General features: G+C 35.3%; 2 protein-coding genes across 2 annotated transcripts; both read right to left on the minus strand.

Moving 5' to 3' along the window:
• Positions 1-2299: 2299 nt before the first annotated feature.
• Positions 2300-6596, minus strand: LOC106336052 (sucrose synthase 1). The gene is made up of 10 exons (XM_013774767.1): positions 6398-6596; positions 6187-6313; positions 5524-5675; positions 5243-5435; positions 4739-5170; positions 4370-4660; positions 3719-3885; positions 3403-3627; positions 2633-3335; positions 2300-2551 (listed from the first exon to the last, which is right to left on the minus strand). Exons 1-10 carry the CDS (start codon positions 6493-6495, stop codon positions 2519-2521), a joined length of 2421 nt encoding a protein of 806 aa, XP_013630221.1. The 5' UTR covers positions 6496-6596; the 3' UTR covers positions 2300-2518.
• Positions 6597-14350: 7754 nt separating this feature from the next.
• On the minus strand, positions 14351-21347 carry LOC106335256 (phosphoinositide phosphatase SAC4). The gene is made up of 16 exons (XM_013773731.1): positions 20706-21347; positions 20413-20614; positions 20129-20294; positions 19726-19948; positions 19404-19480; positions 18952-19139; positions 18702-18799; positions 18348-18481; positions 18145-18273; positions 17520-17868; positions 16852-16973; positions 16639-16749; positions 16008-16193; positions 15625-15801; positions 15222-15336; positions 14351-14815 (listed from the first exon to the last, which is right to left on the minus strand). Exons 1-16 carry the CDS (start codon positions 20811-20813, stop codon positions 14714-14716), a joined length of 2487 nt encoding a protein of 828 aa, XP_013629185.1. The 5' UTR covers positions 20814-21347; the 3' UTR covers positions 14351-14713.
• Between the last annotated feature and the right edge of the window lie 228 nt (positions 21348-21575).

Raw genomic sequence — 21575 nt, forward strand, 5'->3', positions numbered from 1 at the left:
ATTATAACATAATATAAATAATAGTACATGCGGTATACCGACCATTATAGCAGAGTATATATGATACAATAAATTTTACCGAATTGCAGAACGATCGTGCTGATAACGTGTTATGAAATAACTTATAATTTATAGTATCGAGAAATTTAAATAAGAGTAGAATTTAATACCCGTAGGAAGCAAATAACACTAGTATAAGGGAGAGAGTTTATTATAAGGAAGAAGAAGAAGATGTAATGATTCTTTGATTATAAACTCTTGTTCTTGTTTTTTTGGTGTACAAAAGAGTGAGATGAGTGATGATATTTATAGTGAACAACAATACATAAAATAATAAAGATGGTGCTTAATTTGGTAAATGAGTGGATGATCATTTCAATGCTTATCTTATAACAATAGCAATTTTATATTTGTCATGTTGTTGTGGTTAGACTAGACTTCGACATTATTCTTCTGTGCATTTTATTTATGATTTATTTGTATTGGCGACTACTGTTACAGCATGTGAGTTTCCGAAGATTTGTTTTTTTTTTTTAAACTTAAAATTGTTATCCTAATAGGCCGACATAAGAGCATGTCTTTTAAATCATGTAACATTAAATATTAGTATTTAATCAATAATCACACCTCCTTCTTTTTTTTTTTTTTTTTTTTTTTTTTTTGTCAGCTAATCACACCTCCTTCTAGTTTGTCAACTTACAGAAAATAAAAATATTCACCAATCTTCTTCTTAAACTTGAGATAATATTAACTAGAACTGCGAGAGAAAAGATTGCTGAAAGAGTCCAAATAGAGATGAAATAAAAGAAAAAGATACTAGTATAACGATCACTCAAAAACTTCATAGAAATTAATTTGTTAAAAATGACAAAAAAAATGTTAGATTCAACTTCTTATTTTTCAGCCAGCTCTTCACATGCCAAAGCGTCAAGTTGTAGACAAACCATTTAACCTCTCTCAAGTACATGACATACTGATGCTACTCATTTTTCGTTATCAGCATTTTGTTAACCAAGGTCCCGAAAGGCTGTACGATTTGATAATAGTGTGAATACCATAGTTGTATGTATGTTGCCATCCAAATTTAAATGATAAAACAATTTTACAAAACAATACAATTTTCATCAACTGTTAATACAAGAGTGCACAAATTTTAACAAAAAAAAACTGTTAACAAAAGAGTAGTTATCTTCAACTTGTATATCCCCCAAAATCACACTTCAAAACATATATACAACCACTAAATCTTTCTCTACTTTGATGATATGCTTTAGTTCTTAGTTACTTTCAGAAGTGCCCTAACCAAAGAGGAATGCACACACATAGGTGTTCACCACTTTTAAGTAGTACATGGCCTCTGGATAATAAAACCAAACATTTGTTTTGAGGAAACATTTAAAAATAAAACCTAAAGTATTATAAATGCTTAATAAACCATTTTTATTCCCCTCTACACTATGTTGGTAAGCGAAGGACCCTTTTGGATCCTTTGATGTCTTTATTCAAAATATTATTAATCATTAAAAAATATATTGTCGGAAAACCAAAAATCTCCCTGTATTATTATCCCTTTTTCTTCCAACTTATTATTCCTACTAAGAATCTTTTAATCCCATATCTATAATACTAGTATTGTATATGTTTCAATCACACAGCGTAGATACATGTAAATGATATGGACTAATCATAACTTAGAAATAATTCTGACACAAGCAGGGGTATACAAATGATGCTTGGAGTCTGTAATCATAGCAGGAAAAAATATCCTCCAATCTCTACCAACTTAGATTATTTGATGATGTTATTTTTACACATATTATATAACATCGACATGTAAATCTACAAAGATTGCTGCACTACATATGTGAGACATAGACTATCGTTGTTAACCATACCAAACAAGAAAAGACATGTGAAACAAGTTGGTGTGTATTGGACTTATGCGTCCCTCTATCCACTTGCAAAGATTAATGACACTCTTAATACAGTATTTGCAAGTATTGTCACTGATTCTGTTAAACAATCATGTTATGTGTTTAGGACATGTGTTTTCTTTTTCTCAACGGTCTTACTAACTAACACATTTCAATATAGATCAAACATAGGACATGTATACTTTTGAGATAACAAAGTCTTGCAACTAGCTGGAGCGGTTTGATTTGTCAATTCATTTTCTGAAATTTTAGTGGGACAAAAGATTATGTATCCATGAAGTTCAATACACTTCTCTTGTATGCGCTTACTTCATGAAGTACAAATATGTGAAATACAGTATTGTGAAAGACAATGCAAAGACAAATTTCAAGAAAGAAAAATCGAAATTTCATTCCCTCAACAATCAGAATACAACGCATTGCCGGAGAGGCAAAAGGATTGAAAATAACAAAGAAGCAAAGGAACACAAAAAGCGCTCCTAAAATCAAAATGACAGTAAGAATCAAAAAGAGATTTTTTGTTATTCTTCACACACTGCAACCTCTTTCTCTCTTCAAGCTCTTTAATTCTTCACACATCTTCTTCATTCCTCCTCAGCAAGAGGAACAGCCTTAGCCTACAAGAGACACAACACAGAAACCGCATTAGAGACAGCCAAAAGTGTGTAAAAAAGGCCACAAGTATTGAGCATATATACCAGTGGGCGATACTTCAGCGCATAGAACATCTCAAGGTAGCGGCGGCTCTCAAGACGGTCAAGGTTCGAAACATGCTTCCAGAACCCATACACACCAGTCAACGTCAGAAGCCTCTGTGAGTAAATCTGCCATGTATACTTCTCCTCAATCCTCTGAAGCCCTCCCTTAGAGATCTCATCCCAGTGAGACGGATCCTCCTTACACTTAGTGAAGAAGTCAGCAAGAGTATCAGCAGCCTGCTCACCATGGTACGGGTCAATGTGGAAGCCTGACTTGCCGTGCACAATGATCTCAGCTGGACCACCTTTGCAAGTGGCGAAAGTCGGTAAACCACAGGTCATAGCCTCCACAACAGTCAGACCAAAGGCTTCATACAACGCAGGCTGCACAAAGGCTCCCTTGGTGTCGCAGATGTAACGGTAGAGCTCACCGTTCCTAACCCTGTTCATCTGGGAAGAGATCCACCTGAACTGACCATTCAGCTTGTACTCATCAATGAGGTCATATATTTTCTTCATCTCAGCCTTCTCTTCGTTGTCTTTGGATTCTTTCCTCCTGTCTCCTCCAACAACCACCAAGTTAACAAGCTCGCGGAGGCGTTTGTTCTTCCCGTACCACTCAACCAGACCTGATAGGTTCTTGACGCGGTCTAGTCTAGCCATCGTGAAGAGGATGGGCTTCTTCTTGTCCTTGAGCACACATCTGTTTCAAAAAACAAGAACACATAAACAAAACGTTACCAAGATGAAAGAGTGTTTCAAAAGCTTACAAGTGCTCTTGGTTCTCAACATCGCTGTAGAGTAGCTCCTCGATCTCAGGGTGGAACTTAGTCAACCTTCGCTTCTCCTCTGTGTAAGGGAAGTAGATGCTCATATCAGCACCAGGGGAGACAATGTTGAACTTGGGATCAAACACATCGATTCCGTGAACAACACGGTACAATCCTGGAAGAGTGAAGGCTGTGTGGCTCTCGTACTGTCCAACAGTGTCCTTGCTGCAAGAAAAATGAGTGAAACAAAGAGCCATTCTTAATATTTAAACAAACACTTCTCTTATAAGCCATTTATCATTCAATATCTATTTACCTTCCAGCAATTTCTTGGAGAGTACTGGTGATGATGAAGTCAGTGTGGTTCATTGCAAATAAATCCGCAGTGAACTGGCATGAGAAATGGTACTTGTCGTCAAGCTTCTTCCAGTAGATATCTGAATCAGGGTACTTTGTCTTCTCCAGAGCGTGAGCAATGGTGCACTGTGAGAAAGAGTTCACACAGCATTAGCTTGAAGCTTGAAAATTTATCATTAAACAGATATTTAAACCATGGTTCAAAAATTGGTCTAAGCTGGGAAACAATTTTCTTAAAATCCAATTTATACTATTCAAATCAGTTTAAGCTGTTATAATCAGTTAACTAGTCTTTTTTTTTGTCATCTAGTCTAAATTAGTTTTATCGGTTAAATTAAACAACAAACAATATGGTTAGTAGGAATCTACAAATTTGTTTAATTTCTTTTGTTTTGTATATCTAATTTTGATATCTAAATCACAATAATTTTATAACTAAAACCAAAAATTAAAATATTTTATACAAATGCAATATATATCAAATAAATCAATAATTAGTTAACGCGGCCTAGGCTCCGAACAATCAGCAGAGTTGATTGTCCTCTATTAAAGGACTAGTTAGAGCTTCACAATTTATTGAATACTATTTAAACTGAGTTAGGTGCCTAACCTGAGTGACACCAAGTTTGTGTGCCAACAAAGAGGCAACGAGGTTTCCATCACTGTAGTTCCCAATGATAAGGTCAGGCTTCCCCTTCAACTCTTTGGCAAGCTCAACGGCAGCATCCTCGGTGTAAGTCTCAAGATATGGCCAGACTTCGAATCTCGAGATCCATTTGCGAACTATACCCTTCTCTGTTCTGAAGGGCACACGGAGAATATCACAATACTCAGATCCATCAACTCTCTCAAGACGCTCACCACATGTGGTTCCCACCGCATCAGGGAGAAGTCTAGTGAGCTGCAACAGAAGCAAAACACACACACAAAGTGAGATTCAGACATTCAAACAAGATTCCAAGGTTTGGAGCAAGCTTACAATGAGGATTCTTGGAGTAAAGTTGAGTCCTTGCTGCTTAATACGTTGCAGCATCTCTGTCTCCAAGGCACGGACTTGATCCAGAATGTAAACAACCTGACCACCAGTGTCAGGGTAACCAAGGACATTGTCCTGAGCAAAGTAGCCATGCGGAGAGAGGATCACAACGTTGAACACCATTGGGATTCTTCCGAGAAAGGTCTCAAGAGTGCAAGGGTCAGGGGCCTCAAGAAGGTCCAAAAGAAGACGGAGCATGTCAAGGACACGCTCGGCGTTGTTTCCCCATCCCCTCTCAAGACCAATCTCCTCAAACTTGGCCTCAAAGTCTTCGTAAGGCGTTTCGGGTGAAAGCTCGGCTAGATACTCCTCAGCTTTCCTCAAGATGTGTTGAAGAGTGTTGAGGTTTTGAATTTTCTCGTTCAACATGAGGGTCTACACGACAAAACACACAAATCATTCAGACAAGATTCTGTGTTTAAAGAAGAAGAGATTTGAACAGTTTACCTTTCCCTGGTGGCTGTGAAGTTGAAGGAACTTAAGCAATGGAAGCAAACTGTCTTTTTCATGGAAGAGCTTAGCAGAGAGGTGACGGTTAAGGAACTCAACACCGTCTCCAATGTACTTGGGGAGCGTTGGGCGAGGGACAGACGCGTTGAATGGCTCAAAATCAAGCTCTAGTGTGAAATTTCCATTCTTACTGCCATTCAAAAGTGACATCATTGAGTGTGCAACACACACAAACAGTAAAAAACAGAATTTGAAGTTAGAAAGTGGTTTAGACATACACTCCATCAACAAGTTCTTCTTTGAAATGAAGAAACTCAGCAGGTTGAAGCTCCTCAACAACAAGAGCATGGAGATTGACTCTTATGTATTCCCACACACCAGGCCTTGGCCTCACAGCAAGAGCTACCCATGGTGGCAACACTATTGCTTCCTGTTTTTTTTTAACCAATACCAATACAAAAAGATCAAAACTTTTTACCAAAAGATCAAAACTTTCACTACCAAAAAGATAAAAACTTATTACCAAAAGATCAAAACTCTTTTTTACCAAAAGGTGAAAGGTTTTTTATCAAAAGATCAAAACTTTCACTACCAAAAAGACCAAAACTCTCACTACCAAAAAGATTAAAACTTATTACCAAAACATCAAAACTCTTTTTTACCAAAAGGTGAAAACTTTTTACCAAAAGATCAAAACTTTCACTACCAAAAAGACAAAAACTCTCACTACAATCAAGATCAGAACTTATTACCAAAATATCAAAACTCCTTTTTACCAAAAGATCAAAACTTTCACTACCAAAAAGACCAAAACTCTCACTACCATCAAGATCAAAACTCCTTTTTACCAAAAGGTGAAAACTTTCACTACCAAAAAGACCAAAACTCTCACTACCACAAAGATCAAAACTTTCAGTAGTAACCCATTTGAGTGAATGTACCTGAGTGGTTTTGAGAAGGTCGAAGAAAGCACCACCTTCAATCTTCTTCTGGGTTTCTTCAGGCAAAGCCTCGAATTCAGCAATGATCTGGTTTTGTTGCAGGATGCCTTTACCTTTGGCTTCAACCCTATAGACTCATCATGTGTAAGTGTGATCAAACTTTTATCTTCTCTTCTTACCATTTTAAAAGTTGATTGATGCGAGGAGATACCTGGAAAGCAAGGCAAGGACTTCGTTTCTTTGAGCAACGAGCGTTTCATTCAAACGCTCACGCTGGCTGTGGACGCGCGTTAACACACCGTTCACCATTGATCCAAAAGAGACAACAGAAAGTGTTTTTGGAAACTGCAGAGAGAAAATTAAGATACAAAGAAAACTATGAATGAGATGATGAGTCTTTGCATTGCCCACATTCACATTTTATACTAGAAAACTATGAGTTAGATAAATTAATATAGCATTTATTTATTGACCTTATTGATCAAATACTTGACTTTTTCTAACTATTTTAGCCTTGATCTTCCTAAGGTATTACAATATAACCATAGAGCTTATTAAATTGATAAAATTATATTTTTTGAACTATACTTGGACGTGTACAAACTCAGAATGATATTTTATGGATTAGCTTTATCCAACAATTTTATTAGTTTCGCTAAACATTCCTGTCCACCATCCGTATAAAAGCAATGGTGTTTAGGCCTCGTCACATTTAAATCCAAGTGCGACCTTATAAAAGTGGATGCAAAAATATAATATAAATACAAAAATGTACCATATTGCTTAAAAAAGATATTTAAAAGTGCATGCAAATATCTTCTTTTTTTTTTTGATCAAAAAGTGCATGCAAATATCTATGTCATACAATACATTAAAGAAAACAAGACACCCACCAAAATAAAAATAAACTTATTGGCAAATCTAAAGAAAACTATACATTTTTTCTAGAACAGTACAATACTCTATAGTGGATTTTGGATATAGTTTTTTTTAGAAAATGATTCCGCATGCAAAAGAATTTTCTAAAAATGTTAAATTAAATAAAATAAAATTACACTCATTTTTCTTTGGAAAACAGCTGGAAAATTCTCTTGGAAAAAAATCCCTCTTTAAAAAAAGCGAGAAAATAGAATAATGCACGACTGATTCTCCAGAATATAAAGACGTTTGCTGTTTTTCTTCTAACCAGAGATTTTTCGGGCAAGAATTTTCTTAGGCAAAAAGGACAATCATTTTCTGTTCTTTTTTTAAGAATAATAAACAAAAAATTCTTGTCTCGCTAGCTAGCATTATAATCTATAATATGTTAAAATGATAACGTGAACCAAAAACAAAAAGCTGAGAAGAAGAGGACCTTGCAGACTTGCAGTATATAGTGGTTTCAGTGAATCGTGGTGGTTTGGTTCATTAGATTTTCAAATTTATAGAGACACGTTATTATTAGTAAAGGTTGATACAATTTTTGGTAAAGGTTGATACAACTATTTGTTGATTTAGTTCAACTACTAGTTATTTTTTTTTGCTATCAGATTTTTTGAGTTGTGAAACTAGGTTTCATTCGAGTATTATAAATTAAATTTTTATGTGAGTTTCGAATCGAATTTTCTCGAGTTAAGTTGAATTCAGTTTGATATATAAAAACCTATTTGATAAAAAAAATATATATAAAAACCTACAAATATTCAAAAACTAATGCATTTGAGGCGAGTTTGGATATTTGTACCAAAAGTAACAATATTAACCGATTCAGTTCGAGTATTTTGAGTTCAAACTAAAATTAACCTAAAAATATTCAAATAACCAAAGTAATCATATTACCATATTTGATTCGGGTTTGATTTTGATGTATAAAAACTTAGAAATATTAAAATATTTATACAATTAATTATATTATGATACATATAAAATATATAACAATAATCATGAAAAAAATATAAATATATAAAAGGAAAATTAACACCCGCAGGTCAATATCTAATTTACTCTTAATTCAGTTCATATTTCACCAATCAATTGAAAACAAGTTTATTTACTTTTCATCTCTCTTACGCAGTATACTATTTTTAATTAGTGGTAAATAAGTTCATTTATTTATCCCATGTATGCTGAAGAGGAAGAAAACATATAACGCTGACTTTTAACTTTTTTTTTTTGTTTTTCATTATTTTATTTATTCTACCATTTTACTTTCATTTAAGTTACGCTTTTGTTTACCAATCATAAGATTCATAACCAAAGTAATAAAGTTAAGTTGATGCTTGGACACAGTGACACGGAGACGTTGGTCTCTGCTTTCCAAAAACACATCGTTCACTCTGTAATTCAAATGCAACTTGACGAGAAGTTGCTTTGCACAAATTAATGGTGCCTGAAAATGTTCACAGTTAAAAATACTAAGATGTACAAAAGTCCCTGTACCTAATACATATTTGTCCATTTTTTTTAAAAAAAGCACATATTAGTCCATTTTAATTTATGATTTATTGATTATTGTTTAGGATTTAATATTTAGGAGTGGAGTTGAATTTATAAATTTCTATAAATACTCTTTTATAAATGATTTACGAGAGCTAGATAAATTTTTTTATCACAAATTAATAAAAATGATTATTTTTACGAATAAATTTGAAAACATAATCCAATTTGTGGTAAAATTAGAATATTTCCAAAATTATTCTCAGCTATATTGTTTATACTGCTCCATAAAGTAACTATTATACTGACTAGTCTACAGAATTCATTTGACATTACAACCATTTCCTTAAATCATTTCCATCATTAAATCATTTTTCATCATCACCATCAATATGTTACTATCCACTTACGAAACAGACCGCCTCTTAAAAAACCCGTTCATCACTCTCTTACGTTACAGAGAGAAAACTCTTTCGATCTTTACCTTCATATCAAATCATAAATCATAAGGTCAGAGATGAGATGAGTTCGGTTTCGTGATCGGGTTTTCCTTCCAGAAACGATGGCTCCTTCAGTGTCGTTTGCCGGCTTCTGACTCCGGCGACGCTTCTTACCCCTCGGTGTCGACGGCTGGCTCTGTGCCGGTTTCATTCGGCGTTTATATTTTTGAAATACGACGGTGAAGAAGGAAGAGATGGTTGTAGTTCTAAAGCCGTCGGTGGTGGTTTAGGTGGCTCTGGATGAGATCTCGGGATAGTCTCGATCGATCTCTCCGTTAAAAAGAGTATTGGTGACGAAGGTGGGCGCGGTGGTTCTAGCTACGGCGTTTATCCGGCGAAACAAGTGTCCGTTTTTCGTCTCCTCTGACGTGAACCTCGTGGGTTGGGTTACGATGTCGTGATCGGGTGACGCGTGTCCCGTTCATGGGTGGGTTTCAACACGTGGATGGCCTTGCGAGGTTCTAGACGCGTGGCAATGTGAGGCGCCGCACGGTTTGTGGTTTGGGCTTAAGGCCCATGTTTAGTTTGCCCTTTGTCCTGGGCTTTATGCTTTATGTTTTATGTTTTATGTTTAATGTTTTGGATTCGTTGGGTTTGACCCATTAATAAAATAATAGATGAAAAAAAAATGTTACTATCGACTTCAATTGACGGTTTTGATTTAGTTTTGTGAAATGTGCAACAAAACGTTCAAATGGTTTTCAATGTAAAACCGTTAATGGTTTCATCCATTGCCTGCAATTTGTTTTGCTGGGTTGAAACCATTGGCTAAGTTATTATTATTAACTAGGGGCGTTGTCCCTGCGCAAGCGCGGAGTTATGGACAAAATTCTTATTTCATCTCAATATTTGTTAGGGTTATTGTAGCTGTGAATTTTGCGTTTTGGGTTGATCATTGTTTTTCAAGTTTTTTATTGTTATAGGGTTAGAGTTGTGATGATGAACTGTGTATGCACTGTTCTGCACTCACGAAGAACTAAATTGTGTTAGTAATGTGATTGATATAGTTCGTGGTGTTGTTTGCTGTGTCACTGAAACTTATTGTTTGTTTGTCTTTTTAATTTGTTACTTGTACTGTTGAGATTACATAAATTATATTAAGGTTGTTGAGAGTACTTTTTGTTTATGGATATTTTTTCTCGAGTTTAGTTGTGTAAGTCGTGAGTGTTAAGTAATTTTTTTTTTGTTTTTATTATGTTGATTATATGTTTTTTTTTTATTTTTAAACTTGTTGATTTTACCGGACCTTTAAAAACTTGTAGAAATAACTATAAAAGAAGTGACAATTAGTATTTAGGCCTTAATGAATTTTAAACGAATATATGTATTTCTCATAAGAAGACAATAGCATTGGTCTTTTGACATTGAGCATGTAAGCTATTTTATAAGACAAGAGGAGTGAGTAGGTGGAGATGTTTGTCTGTTAGGATTGTCTCTTGTATCTCCTGGTGTGGTTGTGTTTGTTTCTCTTTTATTTGATGGGTAATATGTAAACAAAAATCATTGTTAGCTGTATTTATCAGAGTTTGTAACTTACTCTTCTTTTTTATTTAGGTAATTTCACTGATCTTGGTTGTCGTCTTCTTCGTAAGCATCTGCGAAAGTAAGTTTGTAAATTGTAAATAGTTGGCCGTGTAGTTTGTATTTGTTTAGCTGGCTCAATGTATGTATCGTTGAGTTTTAGTTGAGTTTATTGGTTTGATATATTTGTTTTGAAGTTTATTTGTAAGATTAGACAAAAAGAGAGGTGATCATTAATGATTCGCCTTTTTGGGATTCTAGTTTTTGGTGTTTTGATTGTTTGGGTTAATTAGGGGTGGGCGTTCGGGTACCCATTCGGGTTCGGTTCAGGTCTATTCGGGTTTCGGGTTTTCGGGGTCAAAGATTTCAGTCCCATTCGGATATTTCTAAATTTCGATTCGGGTTCGGTTAGGATCTTTGCGGGTTCGATTCGGGTTCGGATAACCCATTTAAATTATTTTTAAAATTTTAAAATTCATTATATATTTTAAAATACTCAAAATCTATAAACAAAATAATATATTACATATAAATTTGAATAACACATGTCAAAATACGTAAACTTAACATATAAATTGGTTTGATTTGAATATTTGGATAGAGAATAAATAAATATTTTAATTATTTTTGGTATTTTGAGTATACTTTAACTATTTAAGACATTTACTTTTGATTATTTGTATATATTTTCAAGTATTTTGGATAAGTTAAAGTATCAAATATATTTTGGATATTTTTTAATATACATTAAATCTAATAAATAATTAATATATAGGTTTATAAATCTATTTCGGATACATTCGGGTACCCGAAATATTTTGGTTCGGATCGGGTTCGGTTTCGGTTCTTTAAATACCAAAATTTTAGATCCATTCGGATATTTAATCAATTTTGGTTCGGGTTTGGTATTACTTTTTCGGATCGGGTTCGGTTCGATTTTTCGGATCCGGATTTTTTGCCCAGCCCTAGGGTTAATTGTGGTTTCTTTTAAGCTGTAAAATAAAGATTTGTGTAAAATTAGATTGATAAGTAAGACAGATAAATAGACGACCACAAATATTGGATAGGAAATATATTTGATTTGATGTTAGCACAATATAGACAGTAATATAAAGAAAATTATGTGTTGATTGTTTCTTACGGATCAATGAGGAGACGAATAACGACTCGAGTTGTTTATTTGGTGAGGTCAGAGCCCTGGACAGAACTGATTTGCTCCACATATTCATGTATTACTTTCATAAATATATATTAGGTTCGGTCATCAATGTACAAAGTATCATTTAGCTTAGTGGTATAAATGTTGGTGTTTATATCTCAATAACCCGGTTTCAAACCATGAACTTGACACTTTTTTACACTTTTTAAAAATAGGATCCACAAAACGCTGACGTGGTGTGCTGAAGAGCGATCAAAAACGCAACTATTATAATATAGATTTTGCTGGTCAACCATTAGGTAAGTTATCATTGGTTTTAAATAGGAAATATTATGGAAACATTTTAATAAATAAAAAATTGTAGATGGTTTGTGGTGTATATTATGTTTTCTTCACGTATCTACTAGTCTCACCATCACGTGTCGAGAAAGACGAAGAGTAACACGTGGAGTGAGGGTATTAGTCAATCTAGGAGCTACACCAACTAAACAGGAGATGGACTTTGGATAAGGCCAACGTTGATTGTGATGTTACCTTCCCACCGATTTCCGATTATAAAATAACATATTTTTGTTACAATTTGTAATAACATTTGAGTATTACTCTTTTGACTATTTCAATGTCGTACGGAAAGAGTAATATTTGGTCCACTAAGTGCTATACCAACACAGTCCGCTGTTATTTGCTTCTGTGGGTGTGGGATGGTTTTTAAGTTCAGTGGTATTGGGCTCGTTTATTTCTTGAGAAAATTACGTAACTACGCACTTTAATATAATTGTCGGGTTGTTGACAAAAGAAAAAAGTTTAATAGTTGTGCATATAATTTAGAGGAAGTGGGGTAGGTTATATATAATACAAATGCGACTTTATTTCTCTCTATACTACATTTTTAACACTTCTATCCCTTGACATATTTCTCCTTCAATTATGGTTGCTATGAATCATAACTACATCGCCATTAGCTCTTTTCCTTTTGCCTAATTACCAATTAGCAATAGAGATTCCACCTAACCCTAAATATAAAGTAAAATCATTGTGGGGGCCTGTGTAATTCCACAAAGCCATAGATTTACAGCACTAAACTTTTTTGTTGCCTTTCCTACTCAACAAAAGCTAAAGGTCTATTTGCCCCAGAAAAAAAGAAAAAAAAAAGCTAAAGGTCTATATCTAAACGATGGAAAAACCAAAACCAATTCTCCAGCGTCTCGAAAAATAATGCGTTAATATTATGGTGTTACTATATGAAGTAATTATAGAAAAAATAATATATTAGTCGCTCATTTAAACAGCACCTGATCTTCATTAACTGGGAAAATATAATACTAACGTAAAATATGAACAGAATAATGTTTTATTTCTAAAATATAAAATTCTTTTTGATTATTTAGGTAAATGTCAGACATGACATGATTTCCATTAGGTTTGCCTAATATTTGGATTTGAAGTTCCATCTTCTTCGATAATTGATACAAGACTGAAGCAAGCAACACCAAATAGTAAAAGTTCTTTTGCTATATACGATCATCCATCACTTTCTCTAACAAACCATATGTTATAATGGATATCTACCACTCACTCACACGTCGCCTTTTCTTAAATAGGGTTTGTATTTTTCTGTTCATTCAAAGACATTAATATGCATATAATAACATCTTGGAAATTTTATATTCCGACAGAGACAAATCTATATGTCAGATTCTCTGTGTTTTACGATATGATTGTTTTCTAGCTATTTGTAGAACCTATGAGAATCTTTATAGCACATTTTTTCTATATACTCCTTAGTCCTTACCTGATAGTTTGAAACTTTTCCATGGATTAAGACTTGTGGTTTATATAAAATGATACTTGAGATGCTTTTTTAAATGGAACTTTAAAGCTAAACAAAAATTATTTATCTTAAATATATATACTTCAGCACAGCCATTTATTTATCCTCTACAACAATTTATCTGTAGCACCTAAAATCTAGTGAGTAAAATTTCAAGAATTGATATATCGCTATAGTCAATTAACAAAGGTAAACAAAAATTATATTAAGATTATATAGAATTAGTAAAAACTAGTCATCCTATTCGGAGCTGCTAGTTCAACCCGTAAATCTTTCTGACCAAGGGAGCCGTAGAGGTGCAAAAAAAAAAACGATCATCCTTAGATCAGGAAAAGTAAAATAAATAAATCGAGGCTTAACGTTTACTGGATGTGGGGCGCATGCAAATTTTGCAAAAGCTATGTGTTTCTGTTGTAGTAATAATATAGCAATAGACACGTCTAGAACATATCTGAAATAAATGGCGTCTCGAGGAACGATGAAAATTATAATAGCAATAATGTTACGAGACATCAGTCACAACAAACAATACTATATGATATTCAAAGGAGAGAATCATCTGGATCCCTGAAAAATCTTCAAACAGTTTGTAACTTAGCTCATACCACAAGGACAATCCCTGAAAGTTTTTATACCAATATGAAAGATCTAAAACCAATAGTACGAGCTCTGGAAGATCCTCTTAACAGTATGAAGATTAGCTCAAAGATCGATCAATAAAATTGCAGGCTCAGCAGGTGGTAGAAGAAATGACTTTTTTACCCATAGAAAAGAAGTTACATGATGGATCAATAAACCAAACATATATTTACAGTAGACTACAAACCAGAGAACAATAAAAGATCCTAACAAAAGTCTCAGAATATCATAAGTTTCTCTCCACAAAGATGAGAATTTCCCTAAACTCAAACCTCTCAGCTACTTTTTTATTTGCTCCTCTTTATAATGTATAATACCTCATTTGACCGTTTGGTCATCACCGTGAAGTTTCAAATATGTGGTACTGTGAATCTTTCTACCAGTCCCTTCTCCATGTTTGCACCGTAATATCCAAATGTCCATAAGTATGGTTCTTGTTGGAAATGGAAAGTTGAAAGAGCTTCAATGGCAGAGGGCTTCTCCGTATGCTACCCATTGTTTGAAGCTATCAGTAAAATCATCGTGAATCTTTGTGGATGGTTCGCCTTCCATAGGTTCTTTTCCCTGCCAAAGGAAGTAAATGTGGTCAAGTTTCAAGTGAGTAGCCAAATGACAATATATGCACTCAAATAATCTGAGAGCAGAGTGATAAGTGGTATGTATGATACAAAGTTTTAAGCCGAGCGCTATAAACATTGTAAAAGATGGGAGTCAACAGAACCATCCATTTATGATAGGTTCAGCTATTTTTGGATATACTCTGCTTGTTAAAATCCTCTACTATAGCATCTGCTTCCGTCTGAGTTGGTTTAAAACTAAGTTTTTATTCTAATTTTGGCCAACGGTTCATCCAAGTTTCAGAGAAGATATCATTAAGAGACGAGCTAGAACTCAGAATCAAGTACAACAAACTCTAACTGCATTAAACTAGATAGGGAGATATGCAGAATATAATTTGGAAGGTACTGACCTTCCTGCTGCTTGATCCGTTCTCGCTTATAGCAGGCGTTGACTGTTTTACTTCACTGATGATATTCTCTGATGATGACACTTCCGCGGTTGAATAGCTTGTGAGCGGTGACGGCCTACCAAAAGAGCAATGCATATTCAAAAAATTGTTTGTCGTTCATAAGAAATAGGCTTTTACTGCTATTTTGGTCATCAACGGAGAAAAAACCCTTCACAGATGGATACTTGGAATCTTATGATAACATTTTTGGAAGAAACATAATCAGCAGGATTTTAAGAACGATGGCCAATATGATGCTCTAGATATATAACACTTTAAGCTTCTAGTTATATGTGATCTGGTTACTCCATTGACTGCTTAAAAACGTAGTACATCGATTTCTTTATATGCACATTACTTTTACCTGTACAACTGATCGTTCTCGCATAGATTTTCCGAAGAGGAAAGCCACTCGACATCAACAAAATTTGAGACACTAGACATGTCTTCCTGCTCGGACAAGTAATAGGAGCTACTACCATTATGTTGAATCTTCTTCGCATCTCCAAAAAAATGTGTGCTAGGCATTGACGGAGTACACCTACAGAAGATATTACAACTGAAGTTTCAGACCAACAAGAGATACAAGTAAAGATATAATATGGATGGAAGTGGCATGCACAATAGAGCTGCACCAAGCAAAATCATAATGCATACACAGAATAGACACTTAAGCTAAAGGAAACAGCAGTACATATTTTATTTAGCTATAAGCAGAAGAAAATGTAAGAAAGACTTTAAACAAACCTCGATAATGATACATCCCCAGCAGCTGGCATATCTGGTGATGACTCTGAAGTTACATGATTCACTTGGCGTGAAGACACGAAGCCTTTATGTGATATGCTTTCATGCTTGCTACTCATTGCGGACATCGGTGTGCGACTTTCATGCAGAATATTACCATCCGATAAGCACCTCTTCACAAGAAACCTGGAAAACATGGTATTAGGCTATGATCATAGATACAGCGAAAGTCAAAATATTTTTGTTCATTCTAAAGTCAATAATAGAAATGGAATATTCATCTACTAAAAAGAAAGCAAATTCATAAACAAATAATTAAAGTTCGATGCAGTTGACAAATCAATCCTAGTTTCCCCCTTGACTCCTTAAGTCTAATATAACACAAGCTCATTCCTCCTTATGTCCAAATCATATGATCATTCCATACGGTTAGTCACAAAAGTTTCATAGGATGGAAACTGGAAGTTACGGCGGCGAATGCCAATCCATGAAGCCTATTTGTTTCAAAGTTCGTATACAAAATGCATTGCAAGTAGGTCTACCAGATCTCGTATAACTCCTATAATCGGTGGAAGATGAACATCAAGTTTTATATGCATATGCCTACATGGCTGCAGTCACAGAGACCTACCTTTCATCTTCCTCTATGCTTATCTCTCCATTTTGTCCATTAGAGCGGAAATCCGAACGCAACTCCCAAATCGCCTGCCTCCCGTTTTCAGGCTGGAATGTACCAAGAAATCTGCATAGAAACAGTCACAAAAGCCCAATGAATTTCTGTAAGACTCTGACAAATCATTGCGTAACATGCATATATGATAGAGAGTGACAGAGAGAAGCGTACATATTAATGGCGTCTTGTTTATCCGCATCCATATATGCATTATTATAATAACGTTGCAGGGTTCTCAAGAACTCTTGTGACTGGGTTGCTGCTCTCCACTGGCCTCTTCTCTCACTGAAAACCTATTTCACACCAGAAATTCTAGGAATCAACCAAGTGTATCCAAACAATAGAGAACATAAGGTTAACTTGAGTCAGTTGCAGAAGAACCGAGCATCATTATTCAGTGATACCAAAAAGAAGAGATTACAAAATGAAATTTAACACTAGTCTAAAGTCCGATATCCTTTCACGAATAATAAAGGGTCCAATTGTCATTGAGATATAACATAGATGACATATAAAATAATTCACCTAAAATAAGACTTGTATTGGATATCAAAGATCAAGATCAGAAAATAGACCAGATTCAGTAAAATTCTTTAGACCAATATCCTTGCAAATGATATCAAATGGTCCAAAAATTCATCTCATGAAGCCAGTCACAAAAAAAATCTCAAGTGGGGCTAAATACGATAAACTTTGTTCATAATAAACAGCCTAGAATTTAGTGTCAACTGTCTCCAGCAGAAGATTTTATAGTATAAGACAGTTCCCTGAATATAAAATAGGCTGAACCGATGATATGTCAGGATAGACCGGAAAAAGAAAAGAAGAAAAGAAATTACCTTATTGTGGGCAGCAGATCCACCATATTGGTAAGCTAGCGTATCTCCCATTCTTTCATATAACCCCATTAAAGCACTAGACAAACGATCATCAAGTTCTATTGTTGGAACATCTCTAATTCCCAGAGCATGGAGCTGCTGTCCTAGAGCAGCCCAACCATATGCATATTGAGCAACATTTGTACGATCAAGACAATCTATGCAATTGGTCCTCAGCACGCCCCTCTGAAGCATGCCAGGCTTATCATAATCGCCATTAGCAACATTCTTACTTGGGGGAAGATTCTTCTCTAGGGAATCATATTCCCCACTATCATCATCAGAGCTATTATGTGTAGACATGTCGGCACTGCAATATAAAGGTATAAGTACTGAAATAGTTAGTATATAGCTGCAAAAAAACAAAACTTTTCAGATAGAATTATTTTAAACACCATCATTTTCCACCAAGTTATAGGTTAACGCTATCACCGAGTTTCAGATAGTAACACAAACTACGGATAGTTGATGAAAGTCAACAAGTTACCACATCCGACAAGGTTCATCTTTAAATCGATCACGAAATATAATATAAGTCGGATATGATGAACAAGTAAGTTCCAGGAGCTCAAGTAAGAACACTTACTCAGAAGAAGACAAGCTCATACCACCATCGAGCTTCATTGCTGGGGTAACTTGATAATAAAAGAAACCTGTTAGCATCAAAGCACATGCAGCCACTTTGCCAAGAAGTGCCAAGACATTTGCTGTTTTGCTGAAATGAAGACAGAGAAAAGAGAAAATTTATGTATAACTACTCATAATTAGAAGCAGAAATTTAAAGTATACCTCTGGAAATGTTTGTGCAAGTCCCAATGAAGGAATCTTATACGATTTTCTTCAGGCAGATCTTTGTTTATAAAGTCAATTGCATTGGCAAACTCTGCCCGGAGAATCGACTCCCTGGGTCTCCTCTCTTTTGTCTATTGATTGTCAAGGGCAACAGGAAAAATCAATTGAATGTTTGAGGTGTGAAAGTATCTAAATGATAATGCAGACACAATAGTTCCTTTCATTGATATTTTATCTAGATTAAGGTGCAAGAAGACGCATCACTTGCCAATACAAAAAGTACATAGGCTGAAATGCTTAAGGCATGAAAGATAATAAGAACGTTAAAACAAGCAAAATTAGGCAACTCACCTTGATCAAGTTCAGAATAATGATGGGGGTTCCATATCGCTCCACAAGGTTTTCAAAGTGAAGTCTAGTTGCCTCATAGTTCAGGTCCTTTTTTGACACTGCATTTGACATTGAGGTATTCAAACACACACACACACACACACACACACACACACACACACACACACACACACACACACACACACACACACACACACACACACACACACACACGGGGACAAGGCAGTATAATTAGTATGAAAATACTCACATACAATATCCGGTTTAAGAATCATCCGTGAGGTTTCCTGTGACCAGAACAGAGGAATTGAGCCACGGTTCTGCACAACAGAACTTATTTGCATGGGGTTGTCTTCAGGAACGTCCTCAGACACTATCTGCTCTGTTTCGACATCATTAGCGACATTGCCACTTTCGTTTATTCCTCGTTTCAAGTACCTAAAATCAGAAGGCGTTTAGGAGAAACAAAGCATAATAACTAACTCAAGTAAAGGTATATACTTTAATTCTCATCATGCTGGAACGAACCCAAGAAATGGAGAAATATTGAACATTGCTTGCACATGTATTCTAATGTGATTAACAATCTGGGCTTTATTTGAAACGGTTTCAAGTTACTACTACTGTTTAGACTACAGAGCGAGTAATTAAAATCATGTTAGACCACAGAGCAGCAAACTCGGGAGTGATGAAATCTGATACCTGGTTCCAGCGTTATGGCGGGAACGCCTAGCAATAAGAGTGAGTTTGAAATTCCGTCCAGCTTCAGAAAGAGTTGTCTACATGCACAACAAACGAAGGTTCAACCCATTAAGCTAAACAGTACTGTGAAACTACAAGTTATTTGAAAATAAAGATGCCAGTGTTTCATAGCTGTATCTGAAATAGCACATCCAAGTATATAAAAATGGAAAGAAATAAAAAATTGCATGTGAGACAGAATGCCTTTTTACGAAAAAAACGACTGCTGCTGTGAGAAAGAAAAGAATACGTGTATTTGCTCCCGGAAACTTTCTTTTCTTACCTGCTTAAAGAAACCATACACCAATGCTACAGTCCACACAGTATTCCGAAGATGATGTCGAATTCCTCGAGTCAAGAACTCGTTCCACACAAACATTTTCTTATAGAGAGTACCACCACTCTCATGGTCGCACACATTCTTCTGGAAACTTCGCATTATATTGTAAGAATAGCTGAAAAAGAAGTCTTTCGTAAGGTCCACCATACTCAGCAGCCTCTTGTACCTGTTTAACAACAAGTGAGAAACACCAGATAAAGATACGCAAAGTTCATAAGAAAGGTAGAAGGGTATAATAACTAAACACATGCACTCTCTCTTTTCACCAAACAGAACTTTCTTCAAAAATGAGCTTGGAACAAACAAACAAAAAGGCTAAAATCTAGTAAAAAGATTATCAAAATACCTGTTCTCGTCTCTTGAATTCGCAAAGTTTGAAAGCACGCTAGAATGCTGCAATGAAATCATCTCACTCTTTGACACTTCATACACGCGGTGACCACAAATTTCACCGATCTCTCTTCTTTCAGTAATAACCAGCATGTAATATGGTCCCAAAAACTTAATGAATCCTGAGACCACACAAAAAGGAAAGAAGAAAAAAAAAACAAATGGTGAGAACAAGCTGTAAAAAGCAAAAGCCATCTACTCTCCTGTAAACATAACTTGAGACACAAAAAAGACACATACCAATGATGCCATAACAGACAGCAACACGTTTCAGTCCGCCTGTGGCCTTGTTTCCTTCGTGTATCCGCTTTAGCAACTCGTAGCACTCTTTTTTGGTATAAGCAGTAGAGTCCTCACTGACATTAAGCTCTGACGCATCAAGACGGTCTATCTTGAGTACTCTATGGACTCCACTACCATTCCAACCAATCATATAGAAATTCTGAAAAAAAAAACATGTTAGTAAAATGATCTAAAAGGGAACCAGTAATACAAATGATCCTTGGGAATCAAAAGGTGGAAGCTTTACTTACGGAATGAGTCTGGAAGAGCTTGAACTCTTGCATACAGCCATGAAGGGAAGATGATCCAGAGGAGGATGAGCCTCCTCCATTCTCCATTGATGAGGATGAGGTCGTCATAGCTGATTCCCAGATTAACTCGTTTCCTTTCGACAGTGACCTTTTGACTTACAGATCTAAGCCAAAGCCGCCGGAACAAACAATCTCTCTCGCCGGAACATTCACCAATTTCGAACTTTCTCAGAGGAGAAAGAAAGAGAAAGAAACAAACAAACCAAATCAAACCTTGGGACTTACAAACAATCTAGCAGCAGAGACGCAGATTCTCTACTGAGATTCTTCTGTTGCTCTCGAATCTAAAAAAAAAAATGCGAGCTTTTTTTTCAAGGGATATAGGTAAGGCAGCTCCGATCAATGAGATCGCCAGCTCGAAAATCTCAAAAGAAAAACGAAGAAGGAAGCTCAGATTCGGAGAATTAAGAGATTTAGACGAAGAATTGTACAAGAGAAAGGGGTTTTTATGATGTAGAGAGGGAGAGATCAGAGAGATGATGATGATGATATGATTCAGCTCTGTGTTGTGTTCTCTTTTGTTTCGGTCGAGAGAAGGAAGGAGAAGATTGGATCGAGAAACAAAGAGCCGACGCATACCACAATTTTCTATTTTTTATTTTTTATTTTTATTTTATATAGGGGATTTACGGGAAAAAAAAAAAAGAAAGAAGAAATAATAGTCTCGTGACAATGATTTATACTTACAGCTGTCTGGACACTAATGGAATAGCTGCACTTTCTACAACTTCTTACTCTTTCTTCTTTTTCAACTGTAAATAAATCAATTATCTACAGATGAACGCCTCAATTTTAGCAAAATTATAAAAA

The sequence above is a fragment of the Brassica oleracea genome, chromosome C3 (assembly GCF_000695525.1).
Source record: "Brassica oleracea var. oleracea cultivar TO1000 chromosome C3, BOL, whole genome shotgun sequence".
NCBI classification, from domain to species: Eukaryota; Viridiplantae; Streptophyta; class Magnoliopsida; order Brassicales; family Brassicaceae; genus Brassica; species Brassica oleracea.